The sequence below is a fragment of the Trachurus japonicus genome, chromosome 12 (genome assembly GCF_045865225.1).
Source record: "Trachurus japonicus isolate A0001 chromosome 12, Traja_1.0".
In the NCBI taxonomy this organism is placed as follows: domain Eukaryota; kingdom Metazoa; phylum Chordata; class Actinopteri; order Carangiformes; family Carangidae; genus Trachurus; species Trachurus japonicus.
In genome coordinates, this window is record NC_140918.1 from 13,893,496 (window position 1) to 13,906,305 (window position 12,810).

Sequence of the window (12,810 nt, forward strand, 5' to 3'; positions counted from 1 at the left end):
CCCGTCCTTTGAAAAGATATAGGCTAGACTGAAGTATAAGTATTCTTTTGGGCCAGTATTTTAAGACGCTCTATCTCTCACACACACACACACATGTGGGACCTTTTAAACTCTTAACACTTAACCTCCCATTTCATCCTTTTATCCTTTTCTCGCCTGTTCCGCCCCATCCTGGTGGGGACAGACTCACTTAAATGTTTGGCTTGAAACCCGCACCTCCACCTCTGCTCCATAATCCCTCCATTAGCTAAATTGGCATTTAGTCCACATTTGACCCCTGAGATGCTTTTTTCAACTGGGGTTCTGCTTTCATCAGAATTGGACGCATGCACAGAAAACTAAATTGCCCTTTTTTCCACCAGGCATCAGGTGCCTCGGGTGTGAAATGCTTTCTCGAGGCATAGAATCAAGGTTCCTGTAAGCAGCTTTTTTATTTTTTTTATAAGCTCCTCACTTTTGCAGGTTTTGTTCTAAACTGGTGTGAAAGTTTGGTAATTGAATTGCAGAGAAAGGCAAGATTGCTCTCACTTCTAATGTCAGCAATCCAATTGGAGTTGGAGCTGCACTGTATATCTGCCATTGATCCGCGAGCAGCTGGGATATGGGCTGTGATAATAAATGATGTTAGAGCAATCATGGATAACAATGGATCTGCAATAAACTGTTCAAATGAAATGATGGATTTTATTTATCTATTAATTTATTTTGAACTTCGACCACTCTTTGTGAATCTTGAGTTAAGTGGTTTGTTTTCTCATACTTCCACCCTTTGTCTTCATTTATCTCCTTGATCTATTCTTCCTCTGCTTTTCTTAGGCGATGCCCAGTTCAGTGAGGCAGTTGGCTATCCTATGGTTCAACAATGGAGAGTGCGCAGCAATCTGTACAAAGTCAAACTCAGCTCCATTACTTTATCTGCAGGTCAGTACCTGAATGATATTATAATTGTGTTGCATTCACCGCCCGGGCTGTACAGTTTTAATATACTCTTCATATTCTTGTTAATGTCAACAGTTAATTTAAACAGCTATCAATATTATTTATTACTCCACCTGTGTCTACTCTTGATGTGTCTTGATTTTGACATTAACTACACACATCACTCTCCTTCTTGAACTGTTAGGCTTTTCTAAAGTGCTGAAGACACTGTCAGCAGACAGCACCCGCGAGGAGCTGCTGGCTTTCCTCCAGCAATACGGCAGCCACTATGTGTCTGAGGCTCTGTATGGCTCCGAGCTGAGCTGCAGCATCTACTTCCCCAGCAAGAAGGCCCAGCAGCAGCTCTGGCTGCAGTACCAGAAAGGTGAGCATGCTGACACACAGAAAGAAAAACCAGAAAGGGATGAATACTGCATACTGCATTCTAGACACACACTCATACAACATATTGATTTTGGGGGTTGGATATGTCAAAGATTTATGTAATATATCTTTTTAAAATTTAAAGGGCTGGTGTGTGGGGATTTGGGGGGACTATTGGCAGAAATGGAATATTATATTAACCTACAACTTCAAGTTGTCCTGTTTTCTTTAGCTCAGAGTGAGCCCTTTAAATCTGTATAGCAAACAGGTACTCCTCCAAGGAGTGCACCATGTTTCCCAGCCGTGTTTCTACAGCAGCCTAGAATGGGTAAACATAACCCTAGCTCTAGAGAGAGTGTGTCATGGTTTTACATTACCTGAAGGCCACCGTGGTTTTCTTGCGTGCTTGGAAAGGGAGGGATGAGAGGAGGCGTATTCAGGTTGTTGCAATCTGCAACCTCACCACTAGATGCCACTGAATCAGACACACACACACCCTGTTTACACTGCAGAACAGAGGAGAAAAGATAAAGTAGTGGGAACATCAGATGTTATGAAGCTACTATCAAGAACGACCAGGAGCACCAAAGCTTATTCAACTCACAGCAATCGACCTCCTGCAAACAGCAAGTAGAGCAAAGACTGGCTAGTATGTGTGAACTGGAAATTGGGAGGGAAGGGGTTACACGTTGTCTGAATACAAAATAAACTGGGTTATGTTTAAAGACTTCATCCTCCCTCAATTCGCCTTCTGGTTAAAAGGCTGCATAAGCTGCATGGATTGAATGAAACATCAATGTGACTTACCAGCATCCCAAAAGCATCTTGCAGCACTGTCCCATTTAGATGGTGCTTTTAATCCTGTTTGTTTGATTTTCAGTCCTGATTTTCAGTCCAGATTTTCAGTGCGGTTGATTGGCATATGATTTTCAAAATAAAACCAATTACACACTTGCTCACCTTGTAGGGAAGAAAGAAACAGATTCTGGGTCAAGCTGGATCAGGACTGAACACCTACAGGCTCTTAAAAACGAGTAATGTGATTTGAATAGCAATGCAAACATGGTTTATGGCAAGGACAGGATCCATGTGATACAAAGGAAGATTTAGTTTTATACATCTCGACTGAATCACGATCCAAAAATAAATATATAATTGTATTATAATCAGAATCAGAATCAGAAAACCTTGTCCCCTGCAAAAAGCAGTGGAAATTCTTATTTGACGTGAGATTTGCATAGAATAAAAGAAACATAAGTTAAAAACACAGTTTAACATAGACCAAACACACAAATAAATACAGTAAGTACATATAATACAAAATGAGGTCATTAAAAAAGATTTCGTAGTGAGTTGTTGATGTTGATAACGGATTAGATAAATTATTTTTTCACTAAGTTTTCCTTGCTCGAGGGACCCTGTAGCGACGGCCTGAAAGAAGGAGTTGGAATGAGTTGTGGAGTGGATGATAGTGGTGGCTTTACGTCTGACTGCCTGTGTGTGGAGGTCTGACAGGGAGGACTGTGTGGTGCCTGTTATTTTACTTGTGTGCTTGATGACGCGTGACAGTTTAGATTTGTGTTTGACAGAAAGAAAGGTGTACCAGGATGAAATGTTGTCAATGTGGATTACATTTTTTTTAAAGAAAAAAAGCTCAGTCCCTGCCAGCAACATTATTGCACTGATATTAAACCAATAATTTGATTAATATAAATGATTCATTAATATTCTTATTTTTGAGAATCATACAGTTTGTTTATATAATTCAGTAGCATTCTGAATGGATGATTATAATGAAAATATGTTCAAATGGACTTCTTCAGACAACCAATTACAGCAGAAAGAGGTTTGCTTGTTCTAATAGTCACACTAGTAAAAGACACGCTGCGTATTTTAGTTGTTTTGTAAATGTTTATTGCACTCAGATATTCAACAATACAAACATGAATTTGACTACACAGAGATGTCTTTAATGTGTTCAACACATTGCAAAATTCACAGCCTCCAAAAGGACGTATTACAACTGAAGGACGTGGGAGTTTGGTTTATTGACAAGAGTATAAATGAATCAAACTTTGAAGAAGTATGCAAAGGAAGTAACTTCTCTCAAATGACATATAACCAAACATATTCAGATGATGTGAGACACAATGTTGAGTACACTGACACAAGGACACTTGATTTTTCTAGCATTTTATGCATTTTTCATGTCATGGTAAGTCTGAATATTCTCTAGTATTGACTACTTCTATAGACCACATGAATACAGTGTGAGCACTGAAAAAAGAATATATTGTGATGGCAAGGTCAACATGCAGCAGAAACTATGATGAGTCATAGTTAATTTAGTTCTGATATATAACATGGTCTAACAATTAAACAAATACATCATGTAAAAGTAAAGCACAAGAATGTGACAGTGACAAATTACACTTGGTACTTAAAATTCAGTTGTTTTTTCTTCTAGTCCTTTAATTTATGTAGAAATATTAAAAACAAAATTGTGTTTTTATGATGCGCTTTGATTCTCAGTTAGGTGTACTTGTGTGTTTCTGTTAAATAGGGCTCCAGGTGCAGTTTTAAGGTCAGCTTTGAGAAATGATTTCATTAAGGCTGAAGCTGAGTCAGTATGCAACATGCTCTTAAGAGCAAACCTGGATTGGAAGATGCGTATTGCCTCAGAACAGAAATAATCACTATTTACTGTGACTTCATGGACATAGAACATGTTAAATACAGTATTATTAGGTGGGTTTCAATGATTAACTTGATTCCCCACATTTAGGCCACAATATTTTTTGATTAAAGGTGACTTTCACTGTTATTTTACCTCAAAGCATAATCTCTTTCATGCTCATGGACTCAGGAATTCAATTCATTTACATGATAAAATAATACATAAAATGCATGCTGATGGAGACCAGTTTTTATCTACTGTAACACTAGCACTAACTAGCAAAACACTGTATATGGCTGTTGTCTTTACCATATCTATCAACACTTGAGAACTCAGGCTGCAGTTGTCGAGTGTTGAATAGAAACCTGAGGGAGACACAGCGACGCAGAACCAACATCCCAGTGTAACAAAGCCACGTTTGGTGTGTGTGTGTGTGTGTGTAGTTTTCACTCTTCATTATCCTAGCAGTGCTATTCTGAACACTCCTGCCAGTCCCTGTCCTGTGTAACCACAGTCCAGACATGAGGGAACAAGAGGCAATGGAAAAAGTTCTCTGGAATGAACATCAGGTTTGAACAAAGCTTGTAAACATTATTTAGGTTGTAGACTGTGCCCTTGTTCTTAATGTGGCACCAGTTGTTTAGTGTTGGCTATACTGGCGTAAAAACAAAAGTAATATGAAGACGCTAAATTAGAATAGACAAACAGAGCCTAGGGGCCCTGCCATTTGGGACCAAAGAGCTCTCCTACTATCATTAAAGCACACTACTCTTTTATTAATGATACTGCTTTGCATGGCAAGTGGAGCACACCATCCAGGTACTTTCTTAAATGGTCCCGAGGATATGTCCCTGTAGGGCTGGATAGTGAATAAGAGAAACTACAGCGTCTGCGATCAAATGTAAAACTGTCAAATACTAACTTCAGTGGTGCGGGTTAAACAAAAAGCAGGCAGCAGAGGATGGAGAGGCCTGAAATTGAAGTGAGATGCATGACTGGAATAGGATCCGGATTAGATGACGAGAATTTTATCTTGCAGATGTTATTTCAACTTGCCTCTGAGTGACCCAGTGAGTGAGGCTGTGGAGATAGCAGAGAGAAGTCACTAGCAGGAGGTTGAATAAGATGACATATGAAAACAATAGGCTTTGTAGACCAGACAATAGATGCTAGTACGTTTGCTCTGTAAATGTCAATGACGCAGATACACTGCCCCTTTCTGTTCTAAACCAGTTACTCAGGTTGTGGCTGGTGCACAAAGGCTAGATGGACAGTATTTATAAGAACCGGGTAAAATGATTATGATAATGCAGTCTATAAATTAAACATCAGTAATTCCAAATCTGATTGTGTTAACTCAGTAACCCTCAAAGAAGCTTTGACAAAAACAATAAGTCTAATTCACTTGATGATAGTGTCTCTGTTTCTCATACAATTAGCCGACGCAAAAGATTTGTTCTGACAATGTCAGTAAAAATGTTAGGTAATCCTCATGACACCAATAAATGACATATTACTATTGCCCAGTATTACCCAGCTGTCTTTAACAGAACATACTATGATTTTATAGTCCAACCCTCTTTCCTGCAGGTAACTTAATATTCTAAACATAATGTTCCCTGAATGTTACTGAATGCAATATGATGAATGCTGATACTTGGTTACTCTTATGCCGTTAGCTAACTGCACAATAAACTTCAAAGCTGCCAGCTGCATTCAGCAACATTAACGTTAGTCTGTGCTACTAAAACCTAATACTAGGAAACAGTGACGTGTCGATAATAAAGTGCTTCACAGGCTGAACGCCTCGGTATGCTTTATTTCATAATGTAAATACACGTTCATTTTCAGCTATTTTTCCTCCCAATTCTTTTTTTCTCTTCTGTTGTAAAGCCGAGCCAAATCTGTGAAAGCCATGCATCACACAGAGTCAGGCTGAATGTGAATATAGCAGCCAATTATAGAAGAGGGAAAATCATCCGTACTTTGTGCCTGCATTAGCTTTGACATCACTGGCTTCTTTTCGTTTACTGTAATGTGACAACTTGTGCCAGAATTCTTTGACATTAAAACATTGCAAGGTCTGTTTTTAGTGCTGTGATCCATTAAAATAACCAGGTAAGAGGCAGCTTAAGTAGCTGATTTTTAATTTGAGGTATTAAATTAAAATCCATTAGACTTTAAACTGAACCAAACTGACTAGAACATTCATTTAATAATAACCCATTGAAAGCTGGAGTGAGAATTGCTTGGACTGCTGCCAAACTAAAGTGACAGATGTGACAGTGTACTTCTACCTTTTTTCCCAAACACCCCTACGTATCTACAAAACCTCTCACACTCATGTGCAGATAGATTGGATTGGTTCTCTAAGAAGTGGAAGAGTGCCTCCTTTGAATGTATGAGTAGACTTTGACACAGTGGTCCCAACAATCCAACACAAGCAGCTGTCCTTTCTGGGTGGTCGCCACTCCCACAGGACAGGTCAGCCCCTCCTGGATGAGAATTTTGAATCCACCCTCTTTGGGAAACTGGAGGATTTCTTTCCTGCCACTGTCTGTGACCAGCAAATCCCCATTGGCATCCACACACATGCCAGTGATACAGCGGAAGTCCTCGGTGTCTGAGAAGAAATGGCTGAGCTGCTTGCCCAGCTGGCCGTCAGTACCCACTGAGCCGATGGAGAATCCACCCTCGAGGTGGGGCTCATTGTGGCGCTTCTCAAAGTTCAGGGCCAGGCCCTGGGTGAAGTAGACTGTTCCAGCCGCATCGCATGTCACAAACTTTGGCCTCACAGCAGAGCATAACCGGTTGTAGCTGACCACACCCACGTTGCGATCCACCGCCAGGCACCACAGCTTGCCACCTTCCACATCTGACACCACAAACTGTCCCGACGGCATGGCGGTAATGCCCCAGGGTTTAATCAGTTGGTTTTTGTGGCAAGCCACGCAGTGTCCATCCATAGTGTAGACTTTAACAGAGTTATCGTAGTTGTCAGTGACACCAATCAGACCTTGTGGAGTGACGGCGATAGATAAGGGGATTAGGTTAGGCAAGTCAGCCCCAAGGAAGCTCAAGACGAAGTTGTCAATGCTACTGGCGTTGCGGCGGATCTCACGTTGGAAACCTTTGCGATTAAATATCTGGACACGGTAGTTCCCACGGTCAGCCACCAGCACTTCACCCTGAGGTGTTACACAGATGCTGACAGGTAAATTAAACATACCAGGTAGAGTTCCCTTACAGCCCATCTTCTTCACAAACTGGCAGACTGGGGGCCCTGCACTTGCTCCGGCTCCATCAGGTGAACCCCCACCTGCATCCATGGACTTGGACTTAAAGCTGCCTGGTGAGCCACACACTGCCTCTTCCACAGCAGCAACCATGTCAATATCTCGGTAAAGATCCAGCGAAGCCCCCATTGCACCACAGGTAGCCCCTGCTGCCCCCGATACACCGTCGACGTCACCTTCAAGTGCAATCTCCAACCCACTCTCCTCCTCGTCCGTATTGACAGTGAAAGTGTTTGTGGTCAGCTGGCCCACTTCTAAAGGCTTAGAGTGCTCTGTCTGGACCAGCTCTGGCTCTTGCAGCTGAAACACGGTGGGCAAGCTGCTCCTCAGATCCAGCTCCTCATCATCACTTCCGCCACTATCATCCTTTAGCAAGGCAATGTCACTCTGCCTCACACGCATTGTCAGATAATCACAGCGGGACACCACTTTTACCTCTGCGATGTTCAGGAGATACGTCTGCTCCTCCAGGACCTGCCCATTGAGCTTTTCCACCTCTGCCATGGAAGCGGTGAATGTCCTTCGTGACCTGCTGAGCTCCTCCTGCAGACGTAGCTCGGCTGTAGCATAGTCCTGCTGCACTGCTCGATACTTTAGTCTCAGAGTCTTGGAAATGTTTTCAATAGTTGTTTTTTTCTTCTGAATTTCACCCATAACGTCACGCAAAGCAACCAACTTGTCACCTAGTTCTTTACGACGCTGCTCAGCCGCCGCCCTAATTGGCTGGACTGAATGGCCGTGATGCAGGTGGCCATCCCCTTTGCAGAACTCACAGAGGACTATGGCACAGTCGTGGCAGTATTGTCGTGGTAGACGATTGCAGCAGGACTTGCACATGAGGGCGGCGACAGCAGCACTGCAGGATGTAGTGCAATCTAGGATCTTTAGCACAGTGAGATTATCAGCCAACTGGGAGATACTGCTCATACGGGAGACCTTGCTACAGAAGGGGCAACGCACACCATTGATGGTATTAGCCAGCAGCTTCTCTAGACACTGTCGACACACTGTGTGACCACACTGCAGGAGTTTGGGTCTCATTTGTTCCTGGTTGTAGGTCTCCATGCAGATCGGGCACTCGAGAATCTCCCTCATGAGGTCTGGGTCCAGTGGGGAAGCTGCCCACGCCATTATGCTTCTTCCCTTAGGTCAGAAAAAACAACAACAAAGGCAATATTTTAATGTGTGTTGACATTTTCTCATTTAGGTGTGAATACATGTCAGTAACTCATAGTTTTGACTCGGAACTGTGTGTTTGGAGCAGTATTATATAAAATGAATATTCAATTTCCCATGGAAGTATGATGCTAACGTTTGTTTCTTTGTATGTAGCTAGCTATAACTAGCACTGCAAGCTAGCTCTTTTTTTTTTAGCTTGTTGTCGCATAAATAGATAGCAGAATGACTAATTGGCTGACCCCTTAATTAATAAGTGGGACACTAGTATACACCATGGTTATCAAGTTAACATTAGTCAACCAGGGATATTATTCACTAGACAACGTTAATATTCGTTATAATTGACTGCATCCCCTTGCTGGAAAAATAAATCAGCTTCCAAAACAAGGCAGTGATGGGAATGATGAGGAAGCTCACTGTATTTTTTGTTATTTACTGTAACCCCGGGCGAACAGACACTCGATCCTTCCACGCAATGCTAATGACAAGCAATGTGATAAGCAAGCTAACTAGGTAACATCCAGTCGCAACCATCGTGCTCTGGTGTTGCCTAAACATAGGATGACCTTCGGGTACAGCGTTAAAAACAATATTACACAGTGAATTAAACCAATGTTCCAGTTTTGGACAAGTAAACCGGAGGCCTCACTACATGACAGTGGACGTTACCGCTGCCCTTAAACGCAACGCGATAACATTATTCAGCAACATGACAGGGCTGATTTCGATGAACGTGCATTTAAATATAGGACGTGCGTCTCATCGCGTTGTGTCGGTGCAGTCGTCTCTGCTTCAAAACATTACCTTTATCCTTCAAAGTCAGCTGCTTGGAAGTACAGAGGTATAGATGGGCGTGCTGTGTTTCTGCTACTGCAGCTGCTAGTGAGAGACTGCAGTGTTGACGACGTCACGTGCGCGCAGCCGGCATTCTATTACGCAATACGCACAGCTCCGAGCCGTACGGCTGTTTTCATTGGCTGGTGCGTAGGCTTGTACACGGGCACGACCGCGTCCAAGAAGATGTAGTTTCTTGATGTTCCCAAAACACTCCTTCATTCACATAGGGACAGTAACCAAGAGTTTTGTCAAAACACATATTTTGTATTAATTTGCATGCACACAATCCAGTATAAACAGCCCAAAACACCTTATGTTTAGTTTCATGTTTGTATCCTGAAATATATCCAATATACTAGCCGTCAGGCATGCATCATTTGTGAATTTGACCTCCAAAAAGCCAGTAAACAGATCTGTAGATTAGGTGAAAAAAAAAAAAAAAACATACTGACCATAGGCTACAGCTGCATTTGAAAGCATCCAGAACTTGCAGTTTGTTTGTTTTTAATAACGAGTAGGTGTAGAAATGGACCACTAGATGTCAGAGTAAGTCCACTAGAAGTTGCTCATGCAACGTCTTCACTCACACAGTGAGTTAATAAGTACCATCTTAGAAAGTGTCTGCATCTCTTTGGATGAGCAGTATTTTCTTTAAAAAATGTGGTAGGCTATGCATTTTTGTTGTTTATCATAATTTTATATTTTATCCTGCTGAATGCTTTTAAGATGTTTAGGTTAACCATCACAGTCAGGTTACAATGATCAGTTGTAATGAATGTAATGTACACATTGTAATAGCATATCCCCCTGTCTACCGATAAAAGGAATGGGTGTGATAGATATAGAAACTTTCTGTTAAAATCAGAGGTCTGTGGCACATCTAGCACTTGTTGCCATTTTAATTAGCTAAGCAGAAACAACAATGCCAACAGCAATCATATCAACAATATCTGTATTAAATTGCTATGGAAGATATTTTGACACCTTTGTTGTTGTTGCCCAGGCAACATAACCCTGACCGGAGGGATTGTGTCCCTGATGAGTAATTATACTGCAACCAGTATACAAAGACATTTAATTAACAAAGGCAGCACAAGATCAATGGCAGGGAAATCTACTCCATTCATCTCTTCACTGCGTCCAATGAGCAGCAAGTGTTGCATAAGCATCACATTCATTCCACACAGTAAAGAGCTGTCAAAGTTTATGAAGAAGTGAAATGATGGGCCACTCCTTTAACTGCATGAAAATACATACAGTTCAATTTAATTTCTCCTCATAAAGGGAGTCGCTGTTTTCACTGAAACTGTACATTGCGCGAACACAAATAAGCACACACAGACGTCATGTTTAAGTGATCCCAGAAGGGAAATTATATGTTACAGCAATTCACTGCAGGCTCAAAATATGACTTGCAGTAAAGACTCTTAAACAAGTAGGTCCTAGAAGTTGTAAAGATCCAACAGTAAATTCAGAAACAGAGAAAACATGATTGTGTAGGAATACAACTTACTTTGACGGCCATATTGCCTCGATTACATTTATGCCCCATAAATACATGATAGTGCTAAGTATTTTATGAAATGCAGCTGTAAAGATAGATGTAAACAGTTGTCATGAGGGGTGAAATCAATTAAAGCGTGAATTAGGCTGGCTAGCCACAGCCAGTCTGACCTACAGGGCTTTATTGTGAGAGCTGGGTGACGACAGCTCCTTTCTGTGTCTGTGTTGCCTCAAGAAGTGCATGTAATTGGGCTCTTGGGCCACCCCTTGAGCCTGTTTACATACTGAAGTTACCACCTACCCTTTCAACTCCCTGCCAGTGTCTTATAGACACACACACACACAGTAAGCCACAAAGACATACATAAATAGATGTATGTACGGGCATTCCCCTCTCACACACAAATGCACACAACAGGCACGTAGCTACATTTTAGGTCATAAGGGTCATGTCCTTGTCCTTGCCTTTTTTTTCTGGGAAATATGGAAGTTGTAATGGATTGAAATGTACTTTACATTGAATAATTAAGTATTATGCATTATCGTTTCTTTTCTAACTAATATATCAATTTTACAGTTGTTAGGATAATGCATTGATTTCTTTCTATTTGTTGTTACAGCTTGATAATTTATTCTGCCTAATTTGCTTAAACGGTTTTGCATTTCTAATCGACTTCATGCAGAAATGATAACAGTGAGTTACTTATTTTTCAAACAGCAAAAAGCTATCATGACAGTTTTCAGACTTTCTTCCTTCTCTCTTCAATTCCATTTTCGTTGTTAAATTTAATTTCATTTGTAAATTTTGTAAATGGTGTGGGAATTTTATATGTGCATGTTAATAATTCATGTAAAGCCATTTTTGGTCTTTTAACAGTTCAACAGTTCAACCATGTGATTTTGCAATGTCAGAAAGAAACAGAACTTTTTGCAGCTTTGACTTTCATTGAGGTACTTTGATCTCTATTTCACTTGGCTTCAATTTGAAAACTAATTCAGATATGTTGTAATTAAATCACTTCTGTGGTTATTATTTGCATGATTTGCAAGCATGTCAACATGACACCTCGGTGATTTTGTTCCCCCCCTGTAGATAATATTAGTCAGAAAACAGCCCTTGAAAACATCCCCACCTGTGTTCTGTTTTTCTCAGAGCTGTTAAATGCTTGCTGGTAAAGCACATGTGTTGGCTTGTGTTTATGTTTGAAAACTCAAAGGTTGAGAGTTTGCACACCCTTTCCGTGTCTCGGGTTAACTCATTTAACATTGTTGATATTACAGGACTCCAAGAGAAATTGCACATTTCAACACATTATGATTGTTTCTCTTGTCTCTCACGCAAACACAAACAGGATTTTGTAGTTCATGCACTATATGCAATATCTTTATGCCACCAATCATACTTTGACAGATGTTTGATTACACAATCATTAAAACTTAGAACTAAAGTTCATATAAAATATTAACCCTAATTGCTGCCAAATGAACCTTCTTTGAAGAATGTCAAGGGCCTTTCCTACTGTGCAATAATGTAAACATTAATTACCTGATCAATCTGTCTGTGTATGTACATGAGTGAAGGTGTGTGTGAACGCAACGTAAACATTTTCTTTTCATTAGGACAAGAAAGTTAATTAATCTGCACAGAGTGAAGGTTCATTACCACGACAACCTTCTTTAAAGAGTAACAAATATTCATTGCGTTCACAGACTGATGATGCATATGACTGTTCCCATTGCGACATCATAAACCCGTAATCCCAATTTTAAGAATCTTGTAACATTCATTTGGAAGACATGCATGTGTGTCCTCTATTCTTGTAAAGCAAATAAACACAAAAGCACATCTGCCACATCAGCACAGATGGCAGATCTGCTCCAGTGTAACATGTGGCATGATGTGTCCTCCAAATGAATCACTCAACACCCGACTAGCATTCCCTCCTGTTTCTACTCCTCCCCTGGTTCTGTCGCTGCCTCCTCTCTCCGCATGATGTGTTGTTTTCTCGCTGAAAG

At 40.9% G+C, this 12,810-nt stretch overlaps 2 protein-coding genes across 2 annotated transcripts in view; one reads left to right on the plus strand and one right to left on the minus strand.

The window, feature by feature from the left end:
• Positions 1–12,810, plus strand: part of astn2 (astrotactin 2) — a 267,819-nt gene that overhangs the window by 210,062 nt on the left and 44,947 nt on the right. The window contains exons 15-16 of the mRNA XM_085793310.1: positions 817–921; positions 1,124–1,303. Coding sequence (XP_085649436.1) covers positions 817–921; positions 1,124–1,303 — 285 coding nt within the window. The remainder of the gene's footprint in view (positions 1–816; positions 922–1,123; positions 1,304–12,810) is intronic.
• trim32 (tripartite motif containing 32) lies at positions 5,877–9,338 on the minus strand. The gene is made up of 2 exons (XM_085793311.1): positions 9,259–9,338; positions 5,877–8,418 (listed from the first exon to the last, which is right to left on the minus strand). Exon 2 carries the CDS (start codon positions 8,404–8,406, stop codon positions 6,349–6,351), a length of 2,058 nt encoding a protein of 685 aa, XP_085649437.1. The 5' UTR covers positions 8,407–8,418; positions 9,259–9,338; the 3' UTR covers positions 5,877–6,348.

Bases quoted from the DNA above. Each gene is read 5' to 3' on its own strand.
- trim32 (XM_085793311.1), bottom strand. From the start codon at position 8,406: ATGGCGTGGGCAGCTTCCCCACTGGACCCAGACCTCATGAGGGAGATT.